This window comes from Onychostruthus taczanowskii, unplaced genomic scaffold (assembly GCF_017590055.1).
Source record: "Onychostruthus taczanowskii isolate IOZ18803 unplaced genomic scaffold, ASM1759005v1 scaffold83, whole genome shotgun sequence".
NCBI classification, from domain to species: domain Eukaryota; kingdom Metazoa; phylum Chordata; class Aves; order Passeriformes; family Passeridae; genus Onychostruthus; species Onychostruthus taczanowskii.
The window spans coordinates 869,139-891,805 of record NW_024506221.1 but is presented as its reverse complement, the minus strand read 5'-3'; the positions used below and the strand labels follow the sequence as shown (position 1 = coordinate 891,805).

At 36.6% G+C, this 22,667-nt stretch overlaps 1 protein-coding gene across 1 annotated transcript in view; it reads left to right on the top strand.

Annotated features, from left to right (window-relative positions):
- Positions 1-22,667, top strand: part of NDUFS4 (NADH:ubiquinone oxidoreductase subunit S4) — a 45,874-nt gene that overhangs the window by 8,187 nt on the left and 15,020 nt on the right. Inside the window, exon 2 of the mRNA XM_041424629.1 lies at positions 10,686-10,764. Within this exon, the coding sequence (XP_041280563.1) occupies positions 10,686-10,764 (79 nt within the window). The remainder of the gene's footprint in view (positions 1-10,685; positions 10,765-22,667) is intronic.

The window sequence follows — 22,667 nt, the reverse complement described above, 5'->3', positions numbered from 1 at the left end:
CATTTGTAAAGCATTTGGCTTTCTCTAACTGGCTTGTACTACAAATGTTAATATATGGCTCTTAAATGCAGTTTGTCGTAGCTGGCCAGCAGCTAAGGCTTATTTGCCAAATAGCTTATTTGACTTTCACGAACCATTATAAACCAAGATGTAGTTTTCCAGTAACACTTTAAAGGATTCCTTTTTGTGTTGTAGTTTACAGTTCAAGTGTTTGAGAACATTAAATAAGGAAGAAGTTGTCTTTTATATATATACATATATATATATATATATATATATATATATACATAGATATGCATACATATATACATGTATATATACATAAATGCTGATATATATGCTATGTTTTACAGGCCTTAGAATAAGAATTAATTAAGCCAGTAAATGCAGTCAGATTGAAGGGCTAAATCAGTAGGAGTGGATAGGGGTGAAATACAGGACCATGCTGTGCCATAAACCAGTTTGCAAACACAGAGGAATCTTTACTCTGTTTCTCTGTTTAATGTTAACATGATTCAAAGACTCTTTTTCAAAATGCACATAATAAGACAGAGGTGGGATGTGGAACATTAGCTTCATTCCTCGCAGTTTTGAAATGAAACCCTTTGACTTTTGTTGTTCCTTCTATAAAGAGAGCACAGTTTTTAGTTTTGTCAAGTTCTGTGAATGCCTGAATGTGTGTGTGTGTGGGGAGTTTGACATTTAGAAGACACAAACAAAGCAAATGTGTCACCTGGGTATTTTATCTTTACACCCTACACAATTTTTCTCTCTTCTTTCTTGACTTTATTAGGGTTTCTAACTAGAGAATGTAAATTTAGTTGATAGTTGATATGGGCTGTGCAACATTTCTAGTATTATTTGTCTTCCAACTAACTTGCCAGTAAGATTCTCTTTCTCAGTAGCCTGCTGCTTTCAGATTGTGAACTGAGGTTAACTCCTAAGATTAGGTGTTTGAGGTTGGAGAGTAGTGTGTAATGAAATGCTTTATTAGCAACTGTACTAAGGTGGTAGTAATTCAGAGTTCCTGTGACCTGATAGCAGTTGGACATCTTACAAATTACATATTATATTGCTCTAAATGTAGTATACCTGGTCTCCTTTCGTAATGAGTTATTTTATTTCTACAACAAAAATGTTTAAATAATTTTGAGAAATTTGTTCTCAACATGCTAAGCCCCTCACTCAAAAGTGTTTCTAATGTGTGTTTTGTAATCTGTCAGAGACCACTGGTATGTTCTGAGTCATGTCAAGGAGCACTGACATGACTTTTTTTAGAAGTTTAGTTGCAAGTAATGACTCAGTTTTCATCTAAGCACTTCAAGAAATGTTTTGATACCAACCTGGGACTTGCAGAGAGCTGTTCCAGGATGTGCAGCTGTTGCTTGCAAGCGTGCTGACTTGAACCTTCAGGCTAGCTCTGTGGATTTTTGGCTGAACTTTTCCTCAGCTTAAGCTGTTTGCATTGTTCATATGCTTATACTCAAAAATCTCAAAAGACACCAGCTCTGCAGGAGTGGCTGAGCTGGCCTGGGCATACTGTCTGCCTCATGTGGAGCCCTCTGAAGGACTGGTCTTTGTTGTGCACCCAGTCATGTCACCTCAGTTAGCTGGCTGCTCAAATGGGCCCTGTTTGAGTCAGGGAAAGTGCAGGCTTCGTACTAGGTCAAAGCTAACCTTCTTTATTATGTCTTGACTGCAAAAATGCTGATTAAATGAAGAAAACTGGTGGTGGGCAACTCATGTTTTTGCAGAACTGACTTGTGTCCTGAGGAATTAGCTGGGTGCAGGAGTGGATATAGTGCTCTGGGAATGTTGTAGTTCTGGAAGGACCATTTCTTTACATTGTCAGTGGTTCAATTGGTTTGAATATAGTAGGTCAACAGCATTTTCTCACCTGTGGGATAATTAAAGTAGAATCTAAAAGAAGTAAAATTTTATTACTTTCTATGTGATGGCGTATTCTCTACTTGAAAGTGTAACTTATTTAAAAGAATTATAGAGTATTCTGGGTTGGAAGGGATCCACAAGTATCAGTGAATCCAGCTCCTGGCCCTGAACAGGAGGGGGTCACACCATGTGCCCGAGTGCCTTGTCCAAACACCTCTTGAGCTCTGTCACACTTGGTTCTGTGACCACTTCTGTGGAGAGCCTGTTCCAGGGCCCAGCCACCCTCTGTGTGAGGGGCCTTTTCCTGATACCCAGCCTTAACCTCCTCTGATGCAACTTCATCGTTGTTCCCTCAAGTGCTGTCACCACAGAGGTGAATGCCCTGCCCTCCACGTTGTCTCACAAGGAAGTTTCAGATTGCAGTGCTGTCTCTCTTCCTTATCCCCCAAGCTGAGCAGATCAAGCTGCTTCTCATGTGCCTTCCCTTCAAGACCCTTCAACACCTCCTTGGCCGTCCTGTGGGCATTCTCCAATAGCTTTATGATCTTCTTATATGAGGGTGCCCAAAAATGCCCCCAGCACTCGAGGTGAGGCCGCCCCAGTACAGAGCAGAGCAGGACAATCCCGTCCCTTGCCCGGCGGGCCATTCTGTCCCTGATCCCCCCAGGACACGCTTGGCCCTCCTGGCTGCCAGGGCACTGCTGGCTCATATTCACCTTGTCATGGACCAGAAGCCCAGGGCCCCTTCCATGGCACTGCTGTCCAACCTCTCATTCCCCAGTCTGTCTGTACATCCAGGGCTGCGCCCCCATCCCAGGTGGAGAATCCAGGACTTGCCCATGTTAAATTTCATCTGGTTTGTGATTGTCAGTCCTTCTGATTGTTAAGATCTCTCTGTGCAGCTTCTCTGCCTTCAACAGCCCCTCCCAATTTAATATAATTGTCAGATTTGCTTAGTATCCCTTCCAGTCCTGCATCCAGGTTGTTAATGAAATGTTGAAAGTCTTAGGGCCTAAGATGAAGTTCTGTGGAACCCCCCTAGTGACAGGTCCCCAGTCTGATACCACCCCATTCATTGTAACCCTTTGTTCCCAACCCGTGAGCCATTCTCACCCATGGCATGAAGTGTTTGTCCAGCTGTGAGCTGGACATTTTGTCCAGAAGGATACAATGAGACAGTATTAAAAGCTTTGCTGAAATCTGGAAAACTCACATCAGCTGGCTTCTGTTGAGCAACTAGACGTGCTGCCTTGTCATAAAAGGAAATTGACAAGCAGAACTATTCCTTCATGAAGCTGTGCTGGCTGATGGCTTCAATGTCCTTCAGGCGTTTTTCAGTAATTGTCAGAATGGTCTTCTCCAAAACTTTACCAGGCACTGAAGTGAGTCTGGCCTGTAGTTTAATATTTGTAAAGGCAGGTTAGCTCAACATTTAGCTTCAAAGTTCCAAACCACAAGTGAAATGCTTATTTCCATGTTAATTTAGTACATTTATATAACCATTGCTTCTTTTTGTAAGTTTTGCCTGACAGAAAAGCATAGTCAGTTCTTGCCCTGTTTTCCAAACACACAACTAGAAAAAATAATTTATTGCATATGAACTTATTAGCAAGTAAAAGCAGTGTCTTTATATTTATATTTCAATTTTTATCATTTCAGCAACTTACTACAGAAAGTTCAGTAGTTTGGATAAGTAATACTGCATTCATTCATTTAGAAACATAATTTACATGTTTACATAGTTTAACATCATTTTGTAGGCAAAAGACAAAGTATGATCAGCCAACTTTATCAGAGTGTGAAAATATTATTCATTAATGAGGGTCTTTGTTTTCCTCCAAACATGAAAGTTACTCCTGCAGTTCATACTACAAAATAGAACTATATGTCGCCAGAGGCAGTGTTTGGCACTATATTCCATATTTTACTTCTGTTGGAAAGTAATAAGACTAGTAAGTGAAACCGAGTAGAAATAAAATATCATTGACTCTGTTAAGTCATTATCATTTCAACTACAGTAATGACTTAATACTAAGGAAACATTATCCCACTGTGTTTAAATTCATCTCTCGCAAGTTTTGCTCTGCAAGCTGTCTTTATAAAAATACATTATGTTGGGGCTAAATAAAAATATATTTTATTGAATACTGGGATCTGTATTGTATTTGACATTGTATCATTATTTCCTGTATTTTATGTGCCAGAACTTCATACTGATTTGTACTTAGTCTATTTAATCACAGTGTATGACTAGGTTGGATGCTGGGGAGGTTGTTAGCTGGTGGTGATTCTTTTTGTTCTTTTTGTTCAGAATTTAATGTTTTTATGGTGGCTGTACATTCTGAAGCTTATATTACTAGAAATGCAATAATATTACATGCAATAATGTTTAAAAGGTTGGTTTTCTAAGAATTAAGAATATTTAATCTATTGCGTTGTTCATCATCGCTTCTGCATATACATATATTCACATCCACTGGTGCCCTGGTCTTTCAGTGTCAAAATACATAAAATATCCTTTAGATTTACTTTTTGATGATTGTCTTCTTTTTTCATGTGGTACATGAGGCTTTCTTCAAGACTTTGTTTTACCTATACGTTATGATCTGATTACCTATTTGGTGATACTTGGGTTTTTTTAACCATATCTCCAACAATTGACCAAAAGGGGGTGCTAATAGATCAAACAGTCGGATGTGTCGCATAAAGAGGTTAAGGAAAAGTTTTTGTGCAATGGTTTTAAGTCCCAGCTACTGAATTATGTCAGGTACATACAAGTTTTCACATCTGGATGTTGTGTAACATTCCAGTCACAGCACTGCTCTCTGTGGAAGGCAAATTCATGCCATGTAAATATGGCAGCTTCGTACTATGTAGGGGTTAAGCGGGGGTTACTTAGCAGATATTTACAGTGCTCAGATTTGTTGAGTTCTAGCAGTTGAATACAGATACCCAGAGCAACCAAGTAATACATTCAAGTCAGATGCCTTAATTCAGATACTACAAAAGACATCCACTGACTGTTTTTTTAACTGTTTGGTTTCTTCTGTTCAACGGAAGTTAATGGCTTCAGCAGAGCTGGGACCTATAACTTAAGAAGGGAAGTGAAGACCTAAGAATCTTCCCTGCAAAAGGAACTGCTGTATTCTTATCCCACAGTGGTAAAAGATGGTTGAGAGACCTGATACTGTTATGAATATTGTAGTTTTCCAATAGATTTCAGAACTTCAGTGGCTTCTCAAACTGGACTCCTTCATTTGTGTAGCAGGGATGTGGAAACCATTTGTGACTTTGCTGTAACTACAGATGATGGTGGAAGAGCAATACACACTTACCATGGAAGATGTGGTTAGATGATCACAGTCTTTGTTTCTTCAGGACACATGGTACCTACAGAAAGTTTTGAATTCTACAAAGACATATTTTTCCTCATTAATTCACTCTGTGTTACTGAGCTGATGTAAGAGTTACAAGTATTTAATAAGAAGAGCATGTAGTTTAGTCTTTGCCAAATACCTATTCCTGTCTTCTTTACACAATGTAAAAGACACTTTATGTGTCTAGATTTATTGTGAGACTTTAAAATAACAAGTGGTAGCCATAATATGTCTAGATGCAATGTTCAGTTCTACGGTGCCTCTAAAGAACTATGCACAGTGGAAGAAAAAGTTATTGTAACCTTTTTAAAATTCCTAACACTGAGACCCAGAAATATCATTGAAGTATGTTGTTTTGTATCATATATATATATATATGTATATGTATATATATATAAAACAAAGTCTAAGCTGAAGTAATCAGATTGGTGATAAAGACAAAATATTGGTTAAAAATGTTACAGTTTAAATGAACTGTAGAAATTAGTATGATGAAATTATCATAAACTACAGATAATCCTAACTTACAGTAGTGTAAAATAATGGTAGAAGATCTTATAGATCAAGATTGAGGATTTGAGATTCCTAACACAATGGCATGGGGCAGGGAGAAAATCCTTTTGCAAATATGAATGAAATGACATTTAAATGGTGGACTCAGAAGATAAAGGAGCTGCTATACTGTGGTAAAGTATATGGGCAATCATAAAGGAGAGAGGTGACTTTTTTTAGTAAACCTTAATTTTAGTCTTCCATAATTTTGAAGAGTTTTTGTTTTAAAAGGCGGGCTTTTACAATAAACCTAGGTTTTTACATTTGAACGCCTGTTTCTTCATCACTAACAAGCTTCCTATAAGGAAGGCATTTGGGCATATTCACAACAGAGCTGTGGCCAGCTTGGAGACCTGTCACACTTTGTTTATTAGATAGTAACCATGAAGGAAGTTCATTTGGTATGTGTTCTGAATAGGTCATTAACGAGCCTGTAAGAAAGCAAGGTTTATTGTTGCTAGCTACATGTAAGCTTTCTGTGTAGTTTCTGAAATTCTGAATTATTTTAGCAGTGTATTTGTGATTATTCAAATTATTCTGTGTACAGTAATCCTAAATCAGAGTTTGATTAGACTTGGAACAGGGTAGAACTTTATGCTCATAAGGTCTCATCCCAAGATATTTCAACAGGAAAAATAAAAAGCATAAACAGTCAAAAATAAGCAAAATGGGGTAATGTATTCCCATATTACTTACAGAGAGAAAGGAAGAAAGCAGATTACCTTTCCAGAGGTTAGTAATAGGAAAAAGGAGTAGGATGTTGTGAGAATAGAACTGTTGTTCTAGTTGAGGAATTAGGCTGGGTTTGACTCTATAATCTTGAAGGTCTCTTCCAGCCCAGTGATTGTGTGATTTTGTGTGCAAAATGTGTTTTCTATACTTCTGCAAGATTATCCATCAGAAAAGCTTCCCAAAAGTCAGGGTGGATGTGGGCAAATATTAATAGATAATTTTGTGAGAATTACGGTACTGTACTGTTTTGTGAGAATTACTGTACTGTTGAGGATGAAATAAAAAGGCTCAAGTGTTAAGTGATTTAGATTGGAAATTCATTTAACTTCAAGGTATCATAGATATTATAAAGTTTATACAATTTCTAAGGTGAAGCTTGAGTGATGAAATTATACTTGCCATTGTGGGAGTTTGAGAAGAGAGCCTTGTGTGAAAGAGGTGTGTTTCCTGGTTCTGTCCTCAGATTACTCTCTGACATTAGCTACACACGTGCAGTGAAGCCTGTTGAAAATTAAACAGGCATTCTGGGAATCAAGCTACTCTTCCTATTAAGTTTCAAATAGCAGTATTTCAGTTCACATGACATTTCAGAGTTGCTGGTTTTTCCAAACTTCAGATTACTTTCCTATGAGAGATGCAACAAATAGAAATATTGTCAGCCTTTCATCTTAAAGCGCAACTGGTATTTTATGTATTTTCATGTGGAGGTCTCTCCTCCACTGGCTTGAGAGTCACTTTCCTAGTCCAAAAACCAGTTTTCAACCACTCTTCAATTAGGAAGTTCTTAGAGAAAGTGTGTTCTGTCCAACTCATTGCAGCCCAGGGATGGACAGAAGGCAGCTCAGTGGAGAAAGTGTGAAGGTTGCAAATTCCAGTAACTGTTGTGTGTTTTCCAGAATTGTGTAGTCAACAGAAATGTCTTTGAAAAATGATGAAGAGGAGAAGTTGACTTAGGTTAGTAAGCTGTCCATCTGCTTTTGAAGAATAGCTAAAATATCATGGAGAGCTATAAGGTATGATGCCTTGGAAGTTATCCCAGTTGACAGAGTCATCTCATGCAAAAAGCCAGCTCCCTCTGTGTAAATGTGGAGGCATCTCAGAAAGAGATTCTGCCCACCTTTAATCTGGTGGGGTTTTTACCCTGCTCTTTATCATGGCATTAGTAAAAGCAATGTCTGTTGATGTAATGCTGAGTGGAAATAATTTTCAAGGGCATGGCATTTGTACTTTTGAAAGCTGGTTAATGCTTTTCCAGTTTAAAACAAAACAAGCCACTCTCAACCATGTTCAAACTAAATTGTGCTAAATTTTGTTCATAATTGAATTTATACTACAAGCAAAAGTATCATTCTCACCAGCCTTTTTGCAACCCTTGCATACCTGAATCTTTGCATATTGATCAGATCTTTCACAGAACAAGCTTCTTCAGAGAACTTATTGATTCATAATCTAGATGAATTTTCTTTAGAGAACAAAAGAATTAAATTACATATTCCATTGTCTTTCTTTGGACAGACATTAAGTAATGTAGTGAACACTGTATCACATGAAGTTCCAGAATGCCTGCAGAATATTACTTTGATAGTAAAGCTACTGTAGTAGGGGAGAAACTAATTTTCCTGTTACAATGGTTTTTTCCTTATTTAAGGTTGAATATTTTCTGGCTTTAGCTACTTAAGTCTGGAACAAGTGTAATGCTGCTGCTGTTCAGGGCGCTCTTAGGATAACATCTCTCTTGGTATGTAAGGACCAAGTAACAGCCTGTTCTGCTAGTGCTCCCATATCTCTCTATTCTGTTTTCATGATGTATTATTTTGCATGTGCAAGTTAAAAAATACCAGCTGTGTTGAGCCAGAAACTCTGGTACAGGGATTTTGAGCTAACAAAGTAGTTACCTTGAGTATTTATGAAATTATTGTGCTTTGTTGCACTTGAAAGCTTGTGTGTTTTGAAACAAAGTAACTTTCCTGACAAATTTTGTCACTTTAAATAGGAATAGATCTGTCTGTCCATGCCACAGAGTTAGGTGAGTCTATAAACTGTGCTTTGGAGATGTTTTGAAGTTGTTAATGGCAGAGGGAAGATAATTTGTGTTGAAAGTATAGATTTATATTAGATATTTCTTAACTGAACTTTGTTGCAGTTGCTTAGTTTCAGAAGGTTCTTGTAGGGAAAACTGAATTCCTGCATTTTTGTTCCTCATTTCTTTAAAATGGCCTTAATCAAATATGGAGCACACTATTGTCTACCTGGATTTCTCCAGGGGTTTTGATATGCTTTGTCAAAGCCTCCTCCCAGAAAAGCTGGTGTAATACAGTCTAGTGAAGTGGTCTGTGCAGTGGGTGGGGAACTGGCTGACAGGCAGCACTCAGAGGCTGGTGGTGCCTCGCTCCTTTTCACATTGGCAACTTGTTACACCCCAGGGATCAGCTTTGGGCCCAGAACTGTTTCATTTCTTCATGAGTGATCCATGGTGGGATCCTGACAAACCTGATAAAAGTTTGCTGATGATACCAAACTGAGTGAGGAAGCGGACACTTTGGAAAGGAAATTCACCCTGCAGGAAGACATAAACAGGCTGCAAGAGTGGGCTAACAAGATCCTTATGAAGTTCAGCATGAGCAAGTTGCTGTTGTTCAACCTGGGAAATCATGATCCAGAACTGCAGTATAGTCTGGGATTTATTTGACTGGGGACTAGCTCTGGGATAAGGGACCTAGGGGTCCTGGAGGAAAACAGTCTGTCTGTGTGGACAGTTGCTTCTGAGCAAAGAGAGGCAACAGATTGCTAGGCTACATCAACAAAAGCATAGCCACCAGAAGTGAAGAAGTTAGGATCCCACTTTTCTCAGCACTTCTCAGGCCATACCTGCAATACTACATGGACAGGCTGGAGAGGGTCCAAAGAAAGGCCACAAAGATCATCAAAGGACAGGGAAGCCTGCCATGTGAGGAAAGGCTGAAAGAACTGGATTGGTTTAGTCTTGAGAAGACTTAGAGGAGACCTTATCACCATGTTCTAATATTTTAAAAGGTGGTTACACAGATGGTGGACACCTTTTTTACAGTGAGTCACATGAAAGAGGAGCTAATGGTGCAAGTTACTCCTGTTGAGATTTTGGTTAGATGCAAGAAAAATTATTCACAATGTAGTTAAGTCAGTCAGCTATTGGAACAATCTTCATAGGGAAGTGGTAGGTTCCTCAGTGTTGGCCAACTCAAAGATTCAGCTGGACTGAGTGTTGGGCCATCTTGTCTAGACCATGCTTTTGCCAAGAAAGGTTGAAACAGATGGTCTTTGAGGTTCTCTTCCAACCTGGTATTCTATCATGAGGTCAGAGAATTAGGTTTCTTGGCTTGTTTCACCTGCTGTTGCATTATTTTGCCAAAAGATGATTTGTACTCAAAGGGCCTAATCCTGTCATTAGTGACATAATGTAAGCTAAGAGCAAATCTAGTTAATTCAGTGATGTGGAATTGTGTTCTGTGTTTCCATATGTATCTTACAGATTTAGCAATTATGCAAGGAGATAAATGGTATTTCTTGGAAGTGAATAATCTGACCCAAAATGATTTAGAAACTAAGCAAAATAGTTGTTTTGCCCACTCATAACCTGAAAAGTGTGTTTGCAGTATCAGATTAGAGTTTGTTTAGTAATTTTTTTGAATTGTTTTGGGTTTTTTTAATTTGTTAATGTCCTGTTATGAAGTGTAGAATTGGAGCTTTACCATTACAAATAGATTAAGGATTTTTTTCCTCTGATGCCATCAGTTTAAGGATCAGAGTTCCAGAATGCTTGCAGCAGCCTTGTGATTTTCTGTCTGTTCGTGACAAACCAGCTACTGTACATTCATATAGAGCAGTACAGTCCTTGCCACTGGCAGTCTCTCTGTGACAGAGAGCCTGTAGGCTGACATAAAGTGCAGCCTGTTGTGAACTGCTAAGTGGGAGTCTGCCAAAAACTCAGCAGACAGAACTAATTGGGGAGAAAAAGGATTTTTGTGCCCTCATCTCTCCCTCTTCAATTTTTTTTACAAGACGGATATTGTTAAAGTAACTTGTTTATGTAAGATTTGTCTGCCTCTATTTTCTCATTGCATGAATCATTTTTTAACTTCAAGTCTTGCACTGCAGGTCACTGAGCACTTCCACATGGCGGCTGGCGCAGAACCAAACTCGAGACACGCAACTCATCACAGTTGATGAAAAATTGGTAAGGGTTTTCTACTGAATACTATGATACAGCCTTCAGGGTTATTTCTGCACAATAGGCATTCAGTATGGTATTCTGCGTTCTTCTAGGAAAGCCGTATAAATGTGAACTACAAAGCAACAGTCCTTTATGCAATTTTAAAAGTGGAACATCAGTAAAACATAAGTATGTGAACATACTTATTATAATATGGCATTCAACATGTTAAGCAATGTAAAATGATGAGTACCTTATTTATTATTGTTATATTTTAGACCAGTGTGAGCTGTAATTAATAACAAGTCTGTTCTTTTTGAAGTTGTATATTTGTATATTTTCTGTGTAGTGAAATTTTGCAGAATTTGCCAGCTTTCTGAAATTTTCTTCATTGGTACCCAAGATACTCTGAAAAGATATATCATGGAAGATTATTGTTACTATGCACATACACTCTAGCTTTTGAATATGCATGAAGGTTAGATTACAACTGGAAACAAATGCATAACATTCTTCTGCTAATCAGGAGCAGATCAGAAATTTGGCAATCTTTTCTTGTAACTTCTTCCATAATGTGTGGTCTGTTACTCTAGATGCAACCTGACACTTATGTTTACATTATTCAATAGTATAATTTTTTTAAGACTTCTGGGGGGAATGCATCACAGCAGAAGCATGCCTTTCATTGGTTTTCATATCACTTTTGAATCTCCAGGAAAACAATGTTCCTATCGTATGTACCAGACAGTTCACATTGTATGTGTCTTTTTGTAACCCTGAAGCTATATGAACTACCTAAGAAATCTTTGGAATTTGTATTTATAAATTGTATGTTTGTAATGATATGTACATGTTGAAACAGCTGAAGTTTAACAGGCTGTTGGAAAAAACCCACACTTAAACAGCTCTTTAGGGCTTTTTTCTCTCATGCTTTGTATATAGATGTAGCAAAAATAATTACATGCGAGTAAAAAAAAATAATCATTTACTTCATAAACTTCTTTCTGAATTTAAGAAGTAACAGTATAATCTTAGGTTTAAAAATTAAGGAAAAAATAGTACTTTGTTCTCACAAGTATGATTATCTTGCTAGTCTAGTTGCATAACTTGGGATCAGGAAATTTGTAGAGATCCTGTGTCACTGTGTAAGTAAGATTGAACAAGTCAGTAGATGTACATTTTTCTAAATGTACTGTTCTTTAATGTTAAAATACACATATACATGCATATATTTAAATACAGCTTTTATATTGCCTGAAAAGTATCATGTTTCCCTGTTGTGGCCTTGGGTGATGGATACATATGTCTGAAAAGACTACAATGCAAAGGCAGACCCACAAAAAGAAATACTCTTCCATCTTCCATATTGAATTCAAATGTCATTATCCAAAGTTAGTGTTGTATGTTACCCTAGGTATGAGAGTTTATACTTCCAGTTGAGTTAAAGTTTGAAATTCAGCTATTCCATTCCAATAGTGTTAATACACTGTATATGGAGTGCATATTTCTAATGTCATTGTATGTTGTCATCAAGTTAAAAACTCTCATATCATATTTGCTGAGGTTTTTTTGAGATCTCATATTAGCAGCCATTTATAAGTTTTTTTTGCTTTGATACATATAATGTATCTAAATTATTATTCTATCTTTATTTCTTTAAGTGTTAGGTTAAATGTCAGACTGAATAGTGTTTTCTTTCAATGTTGTGCACGTAGGTCCACATTCTAAATGCAAAAATCTTTTTTTTCTTTTTTAGATTATAGATTATTATATTATGAAACAAAATGACAGAAAATTAGAAACTTCATTTGTAGATTTCATTAAATTTTGGGAATAGTTTCCATAATATTGTAAATTCATGTTCTTTTAGTGGACAAAAATTATATCCCATTAGCAAGGAACATTGTCTCAGGGTTTGATGTGGTTTTCAGCTCTTTCAGCATTAGAAGTTCTCTAGACACCTGTTAAATCTCATTTTAAAGTAGAGTACTATCTTACCTTATTTTAGGTTGCTGCAATATATTTCCTAATTTTAAGTATGATTAATTACAACCAATTGAAACTAATTTAGCATATTACAGGTGTGTTCTGTTAATTAATGTTACAAAGCATAAAACTGTTATTTCCAGGCAAGTTGTATTTAAACTGTGCTCTGGAAATTGATGCATTACATTTAACTGAAAAATACTTACTTTCCATTACAGATTGTTATAAAACATTAAATCATACTTTGACAGATTTGTCATCTTTGTCATATTTTTAATTTTTTTTTTTTTAAGCTGGACGTCACCTTATCACCTTTTACTTGCATTTCATAAGGAGCAAGAACAGATGAAAGAGGGGATATGGTTATCCTTGTGAGCCACTCTCATCTTGTAACTTACTTTGAAACTGAACTCTTCTGTGATTTGATATTTACAAGGCTGGGAAAGTAATGCTAAGGTTGTTGAAAACTTTTAACTACATATTGTAGTGGAATTAATCTGTATTTCCAGTGCTCTTGTAGACCTTGTGTGCATGCATATGCTAGAACTGTTCAACAGAATGATTTGGTTCTGGCAGTGCTAAAATATTCCTTGTATTAAGAAACACAAATTAAATAGAAGATATATGAGCATCCTAAGATTGAATAATTAGGCAGTAGTCGGTCACTTCCTAACTGCAGCCTGGACTCTACTCTGTTGAATACAACAGAAAAATGAGTACTAATGAAATAGCAGGAAAACCAATAGTTTAAACCACATTCATCACACTAGAAAAGGAGTGTGTCTCTTTAATGTAAAAGGAGTTAAATGCTGAGCTTATGTAGAACATATCCAAGAAATTATATCTTTGTCTCAGTTATTAGCTGTTTTCAGTGGATACTGAATAAAATAACTTTTAATGAACAGTAAAACCTGAAGAAAATAGCATACAATATGAAAAAAGCTCAACAGAAATACAGCTCTTGCATCACATCTTGATTCTCTGGTCACCAATTAGGTCATATTCCAGGAGTCTGGACAAATAGCTGTGTGAAAATTGGTCTCTCAAGACCCTGCTTGCATTAGGAAATCTGGGCTATAGAGGGCAAATGCTGTCAGCAGCAAATCTCATTCAGGTAATGTTCCAAATGATTTAACAGTTTGTATGTGTGGTGTAACATACATCATTATATCACAATTATAAGAAATTGAAGTGGTTTTGCCGGAAAATGGGGATTTGAGCTGTTCTACTTCCTGCGATTTTTTTCACTTGTTGTGAGTAGGGTGCACCAATACTGTGTGTAGCTAAAAGTCATCCAGTTCAGCACTTTGGTAGAGGTTGCTGTTTGCAGCTAAAAGGTTCTTACAAATACTTGTCAATAAAAGGACTTTTTTATTGGTTAAATGATGATATTTCAAGAATGTTTCAAAATTAGAACTGCTGTCAGAAATTATCTGTTGCATTGCTAAAGCAGAATATTCAACTCATATATATTCTGTAGCTCAATGCAAAAATTATTGCAAAAGCAACTAGTTAGGGCTTGGTCACTGGGGAGTTGTAGTTACCTCACAGATGTTTTTATTCTGTATCAGGCCAAGATAAAATGAGTTGCTGCACAGGATTCAGCATTGCAGGCAGAGCTACACAGTGCAGTTTAAATTGTACTAAAAACATTTTTTCAGCATGGTGAGAACATCTAGGGGAAGACTATTATGAGCATGAAAGGCTAAATAGAATGATGCTATTAGCATTTCATCTTGTGTCCTGGAGTTGTTTTCTCTATACTGCTAGTTAAGCTTTTCTAAGTAATGGTTCAGAAGTCTTAATACTGAACCTCAGTAAAGGACCATTTTCCATCAGACTGTAGACAAACTGAGGATAACTTGTATAAACCAAACTGGGCATAGAAAATCTGACCCTTTATTTGAGGGTGAGCAGTTCATACTTTTGAAAGGACACTCAAAATGAGTGTACACTGCTCAGCAGCCTAGGCCAATGATGTCATTGTGGATGAAGGAAAGGCCATGATGTCATCTACATGAATTTTAGTAAATCCTTTCCCTCATCTTCCTCCCAAAAAAAAAAAACCAAACCCTACTAAATGGCCGAGATGGGTTTACCTTTCACTCGGGAAGCCTGGGTGGTCAAGAGTTAAATACTGAAAGGCCAAGTCCAGAGATTGGTGGTGGATGAAGTTAAATCCAGTAGGTACTGATGATGAATGGTATTCTCCAGGGCTCAGTATCAGAGCCAGTCCTGTTTGATATCCGTATTGATGATCTGGTCATGGAATTGAGTGTACCCTCAGTCAGTTTGTAGATGCCACCAACTTGAACAGGAGTGTTGATCTGCTGGAAGGTAGGAGGGCTCTGTAGAGGTGTCTGTGCAGGTGGATTGGTGGGCTGGGGCCAATGGTGTGAAGTTCAACAAGACCTAAGTCTTGCTCTTGGGTCCCAGCAATGCCAAACAGTACCACAAGCTGGGAAAGAGTGACTGAAAAAGGACCTGGGGTGCTGGTGACAGCAGCTGAACATGAGCCAGGCTGTGCCCAGGTGGCCAAGAAGGCCAATGGCATCCTGGCCTAGATCAGCAATGGTGTGGCCAGCAGGGCCAGGGCAGGGATTGTCCCCTGTGCTGGGCACTGGTGAGGCCACAGCTCCAGTGCTGTGTCCAGTGCTGGGCCCCTACAGAAAGACTTCAACAAAACAAAAAAATCAGGGGCTGGAGTGAGTGCAGAGAAAGGCAACAGAGCTGGGGAAATACTGATATTTACTGAGGGAGCTGAGGGTGTTTAGCTTGGAGAAAAGGAAGCTCAGAGGACATATCATTGTTCCCTGTAATTACTTGGAAGAAGGACATAGGTGGGATTGAAGAAGGACATAGGTGGGATTGGTCTCCTCTGTTAAGCAGCAGTTGATAGGAGAACAGGAAATGGGTTGGATATTAGGAAAAATTTCTTCGCAGGAAAGGGTGTAAAGCATTGGAACAGGCTGCCTTGGGATGTGGTTGAGTTGCCATTCCTGGAGATGTATAAAAGATGTGTGGATGTGGCACTTCAGAACATAGTTTAGTGATGGGCTTGGCTATGCTGAGTTAACAATTGGATTCAATTATCTTACAGGCCTTTGCAGTGATTTCTGTTACTCTAATAACTATTGTGATATCTGTGTAAAGAATCTTAGCGGCTTCCTTTTGGCTGTGTAGAGGTATCATTTAGTGTATGTTTGAAATCTTTACTGCCAGATAATCCAGAAGTAACAGTGTATTAATAGGATTCTCAGAATATTAACCTTTTCTGCAAAAAAGTTGTGAAAACACTCCAGTCCATTTTTTCTAGAAGACTCTGTTATTAGCAAACATCACACGGTGTTTTCAGGATTGAGTCATAGTTTGTTCACCGTCCAAATCCCAATTTTGGCTAGGATTAAAAATTAGTGAAATTGTATAATCTTTGTTTGATTAAAGAACCCTAGACTTTACTGTAATAAACAGTGATAATACTGCAGCTCAAAGTAGAATATACAAACAAGTGAAAAATAGTCTGGAATGATGAAACTTCTTCAAAACTCAGTCTGATAGTCTACTGTGCTATGAAACAAAGGACATAGCAAATCACACTATAACATGCATTTTAAAATGTAATCATTGCTTTCCAAAGAACTGAGAGTATATAATAACCTACTCTGAAAACCAAAGCAGTAATATGTCATAAAATTACGTGTGAGACAGTGTGACACTGCATTGAAGACTGTGTGTAGGAGCTGTTTTTGCAACTCAGTGAAGAGAAACACTTGGCAAAGTATGCATTTATTGAGGACAGGCTTACTAGCTTTTCTTTTATTGAAACTACTTTTTCAGCCAAGAATTCTCCCAGCATTGCCACTGTGTTAAACAGTAAGGATATAGTGGATGTTCTGTGTTTTGGTTTTCAAAATGCTGTTAACCCGTTGTGGGTTAATTCCTTAAGGGTGAGTTGAAGCTGTTCCTGAATTACCTTAATGGAATAAAAGAATTTGTAATAATCTTTCATTTAATCCATTCTAGCTGCAGTATTTATTCAAGTGGCTACCATAAAGAATTCAATTCAGACAGTGTTGCTCTGTAGATGAGGAATCTAACTTACAAGTTTTTCTGTACTTTATATGTATAGCTCTGATAACGACTTGTCATATTCAAAGCATACACAGTACCAGGATGGTGATTTTTGTGGGGGGTTTAGACTTACTCATTCCCTCCCCCAGCCACAAATTTTCCTCTTGTGGCTTGTCTTCATTCTATTTATTTTTTTCTCTAAATTAGATCAGCAGCTTGCGTTTTGCTTCAGAATAGTAGAAAATTAATAAAAAATAATAAAGCTGTTACGTAAAATTAGGCTAATAAATTTTTTTTTCAATCCTTTACTTTGCAAATATGTTTTGAGAAACAGTTTCTGGTTTTGCACAGAGGGGCTTCGCCTATGAGGCCTGTGATTTGGAGAGGTACTTTCTTCAAACATGGTTGTATCAAGTAAGCAGTTGATCAGCTTATTTGAACTGTGTTGTACTTGAGATTCAAGATTTTTAAAAGTGTTTTGTTTGCCTTTGGTCATCTACAGTTCTGTGTTTAACTGCTCTGATGTTTGAAAGATGCTTGAGGCTGATTAAGATATAAAACTACATTCTAGGATTATTTCAAACTTCAGTTACTTCACTAAAAGTAAAATATTCAAAAGAGAAGACCATTATGAAGTAAAAATTCACATCTACTTTAATAAAACTGTCTAATTTAAGAGTGGACTTGCATAGGGTTAAATGTTTAAAGGCCCTTACTCTGCAGTCACTGATAGTTTATATGTGAAACTGCATTTTTGCTGCAAAACATAATCAATTAAAAAGTTATTTTTCTATTTCTCAGTTATACCCTACCCACATTCCCCAATTTCCTGCTCTCCCCTCACCTAGTGAAGACTAAGAAATACTACATTGGGGAGGAAATAAATGTTTAACTTAAAAAACAGATTAAGTGAAATGTAATATTTGAAGGGTTTAATGACTCTGGAGATGCTGATAACCTTTCTTAATGTACACCATTCTGGGCTGCCAGAGTATATTTGTTTCTAAACATTTTTTTTTGTTTGTTTGTTTCTGATTGAAATAATTAAACATATTCTTCTTTATAGTTATGGTTGGTAGTTACATTTGGGCTTAATTACAGTACAAGCTCAGGTGTAGTTACCAGTTTGTCTAGTTACTTACATACTTTCAGCACTGCTTATTTATTCTATTCTGCTGTTTGGCAATTAAATCCCTTCTTAGTTGGAATATCCTAGCTCAATTCAGTCTGTATTACTTGCTACAACTTGTTTTTGTAAGCATCTGTAGTTCGATGAGGCTTGCAGTGGTTTAGAAAACCACATTGCATGATAAAGTGCTTTCTGTAAGAATGTCTGTAGGCAACAAGTTACTCCCTGTGATAAAGAAGCTTTCGATAACTCTGACAGTCCAAGTAGAAATTGCCACCTTTATCTGTCTTCTAAGAGCAGTAAATATTGGTGTATTACTAAAATTCAGTTGAAGATACTTCTGGTGTTTTGTTCAGAAAACTGCATTTTGCAGGTAATTCAGAACCCTGTATAAAGTTACAGGATTGTTGTATCCATGAGGGCAATTTCCTTCTCATCCCTATGTAGGTTTATTTTGGGTTTAGGCTGGAGTAAAGGATTTGTATTTCTTTGGTCTGAAAGTCTTTTCTTTTGGTGCATAGTAGTGCTCTCTCTGCTGGCTGTTGGAAGGAGGAGTGTTTGCGGTTGAGGTTACGCAGCCCTTCTGAGTGTCTGTTTTGACTGGGCTTCCTTCATATGGCATTATTGTGAAAAATTTCAAGGCTTCAGTCTAGAGCACTTGGTCAAAGTATGTTTTTTTTGAAAAGTATGTAGGATTTTTTTTTTTTAATTTCATTACATAGTATTTAATTTTCTGTGAAAGAATAATGTTTTTGAAGAGTTTGCTGTGATGGCTGCTCCGAGCAAATTAAAGGAGCATCATTGTGTTGTGTTTAGTTTGGATTCCAAAGGGTTACTCAACAACTAAATACCTACTTGGCTTTGGAAGACTAAATACGCAAGCCATGTTTCTAATCTGCTAGAAAGAATAAAAGTAAGTCATTGATACAACCAACTAATTAACAGGAGTAAGAAGTGACTTCATTTTTTGGAGCTGTTTTGTTCAATAGTTTTTGTTTTTAAAGGAGGATATGTCCATCTTCTCATAAAACAGTTCCATTATCGGAACCTTTTCTAAAACAACCAAGTTAGTATCCCATGTTATTAAATACTACTGCAGATGACATGAATTCTTTTTGTGTTGCCAGAAATAGTGAATAAATTCCCTGTACATTGCTAGTTTTTCTGTGCATTCAATTGGGTCTTTCTGCATTTCTGTAGTACTAAGTTATAGAATTAAACCACAAATCCTAGCCTAAGAAAGAAAAGAAAACCACAAATCCTAAGTTTCTTGTACAGACATGAAAGCTGGTTCCAGTTTTGAAGTTCTAGCTGAATTATTTATTAAGTCAGAAGGGAAAAGCTTTCCTTGTCTGGAGAACCTGGTAATATCATGGGAATCCTTGAACATCTTGGTCATGCTGCAAGAGAATCTGGGGCTTCTTCAGTGCTTTCTGACTCTACTTATGTCATCAATGATGGAATCAGATGTTTTTCAAATTCTTGATGGCATGTGAGGTATCTTTGAAGTACTTTCATGTGTCTTTTCTAAAACTGGCAAAGTTAACCTGTATTAAGTGGAGACATGGACCATGGAAAGAGCATTTGATGTTCAGAACCAGAGTTTTAGTATGCCATTTAGTTCTTGTGCTGCGAAACACGCACTTCAGCAAAATTGCTTAGTCTCTTATATATCTTTTTTGGAATACTCAGTTCTACTCACTCTGAGTTTAAAGCAAAAGAAAGTCTTTGCTGATGGGAAAATAACTTTTATCCTATTACCTGTTACCCTGAAAACTTGGTTAACAGGTGATAAGCAGCTGAGCTATAAGGAATTTCTACAAAATGCTGGTAAGACATACAAAGACAGTGTTTTTTAAAAGGTGTTTTAATTATGTTCCAGATATTTCTGAAAAATTATTACTGGTAGTAATTCAGGTTAAAATTTGGGCAGAAGTTGTTGATTTTACTTATCAGTTCATTTTCTGGATGTGCACATAAATTCATATATGAAAATAAGTAACTGTTTTCCTAGGTATAATCTGTATAAATCATGTATTTGAAGTTCTTACTGAGTATCATATTAACCAGGCAGAAGCTGTTTTAAGATAAATATTGTAGCTTGCACTAATATTTTATTTTTTATTCTTCTGGTTTGTATTTTTTTCTTAGAACCACATTTTTGTTGTTTTGTTTTTGACTCTATTTGAAAGCATTCTTGAGTCAACTGATTCTGCATCTGTTGAGTCAGAGTATCTTCTCTCTAATGTGTGATTTCAATACAAATTCTTACTTTTTTTATCACCATTTAGTAAACACAATTGTACATTGTACTCTCCTTTGATTTTTTTTCCCCCACAGCAATACAAAAGTGAAAGGAAACATTAGTGTATCAAGTTGTGATGCATTTCTCTCTATTTTATTAGAAAGTATAAGACCATGATTTCTGTAGGTAAAGGCCAAGCATATAAAGGCCAAAGCACTAATTACAGGAATAGACTTCTAGAGGTAACTAGCTAAAACCACTTGTGAAGCAATACTAATAGGTTCTAGTTACAATTCAGCTTTTTTAGAGAGGGATTTTTGAAACCATCAATTTTTTAACTAGCTATATAGATAAATGTAAAGAATCCCATTTTGTCCAATGGTATTAAGGTGTATTTTATTGACAACATTGAAACAGTTGAAGCCCCATCAACTCTTTCCATCCCCACTAGGAAGTAATGACTGTGCTACTGTTAGAAAAGAACCTTCTAAAACACAGTTAAGGTTTAAAAGCTATATGCACTAATTAACAAAATGCAGTGAACATTTAAGCTGTTAATAGCCGCAACATCCCTGATGCATAGACCTTCAATATGCTAACACTGCATAACAGTTCTCTATTGTGCATCTCTTTAATGAGGGTAACTGTGTCAGTTCTTTTCTTGCTTCACTACCTGCTGTGTATGGAAATTATGTACACTATTTAGCACTTCCTTTCAACTTCTAGAGTGCATGCATATTACACAGAAGCATTACATCCTGCATTAGGGTAAGGGGCAGCTTTTAACAGGTCTGATTTCCTTGTAGTTTCTGAAGTGCAACTTTTCTTCTTCTAAAAAGCATGCATTAACAGGGATTTTGCTCTAAATTTGCATTTCTTGATTGGGGATTTGCTTCTGTTTTTCTCTCTTATGTCTCACACTACTTGTAACTGTATAGGCAAAGATCTTTTACAGAAATAATTTTTGCTATAAAGGAGATGTGAAGAATAGAGAGCATGCATCACAATTAAGGCAGGCATTGGTTGAATTTCTTGATACTCTTCTTATAGCAGACCATAAAGTAGTGTGACAGAACTGTCAAGCTAAACTTTAAAAACTACTTTTTGCCCTTTTTTTACCCTCACCTTTGATGAGTACCTTTATCATAATAAACAGAAGCCTAAATAGTTTGCTAATTTCTAAACCTTAAAGTTAAATGCTGCTCCATAGCTACCATTCAATGGAGAATTAATTAATTGGTAGTTGTGAGGTGAAAGGAAAAGAACACTAGAAAATGCATGATAATGAGATTTAAATTTTAGTATTCTTTGCTCTGGCTTCCAGCCCTAGGACATTATTAGTTAGTTAAAACTGAATCACAATTAATGTTTCCTACACTGTAGTAACAATCTTTCCTATGATTTCATCATAAAAAAATCTTACCAGAGTTACCAGTTCCTAAGATGTTGCTGTACATCCAAATGGGTAGTCAGTAGCTTAGACCTTAGAATATTTGCTGTCTGGGTTAGATTAGGAATTAACCAGTGTGTTCCTGCCTCACAGCAGCAATTCCACTACCTGTGTGTAGTTTCCTAATTCCCTGCAGGCTCTGAATGTTTTGCTCCCTTGAGTCTTCTGCACCTTCAGTGGATAAGGGAGCTTTGAGAAAGAGCCACATATTTAACATCAATTGAAACTCTTTCCAAAAGCTGAAGATTATTTAATAAATGGTACCTGAATTTGAGAACTCTACTGAGGCCTTATTTGGAAATTTTCTAATTGGTACTTCAAAGGATGCATTGTAAGATTTTCAGATGGGCATAAAGTAGATAGTAATTTTAAATTTTCTTGTTCCTGAATAATAGTAACCTTAAAAAAATCATGTAAGTTATATGCTTATGGTTTATTTTGCAAATATACTTATTTTTTTAGTGAAAGTTAAAAGTAAGTACTTTATTAAAATGGCATCAGAAACACACAAAAAATACAGAAATTATTTCCAGTGCAGAAGAGTAGCCTGAATTTTGGCTTTGACCTTAGATGTGAAGACCTCATCCTGAACTGCTGGTTAAGGCTCTTGGTGTCCATGATCAAAAGTGCAATTTATAGACTGTAAATCATCGGTAATGAATAATTCACCAAGATATTATTGAAATACTGTGTTTAGCTTTGCAGGACAATCTGCTTTACTGTGACTTATGCTAGGATTGTATTACAAATACTTAAAACGGAATAAATTTTATTTGAAAAACATGCCATCAAGTAAACTACAATATGCTATTTATTTAATAGTATATACAAAATTGAACTCAGTGGGGGAATAGGTACAAAATTCTTTATCCTAGGTAGTGTCAAGCTGCTAGTACTTCTGTCTGCTTTCTTTCAAAGCTTTTCCTGCCTGTTCTTTTTTTTTTCCACTGAGTAATAATGTCTGTAAGAGCAGTTGCATGTGGTAGTACAGCAGGGAAGTGTTACCATAATGTAAATTATTCTAAGATAAATCAGTTTGTTTCAAT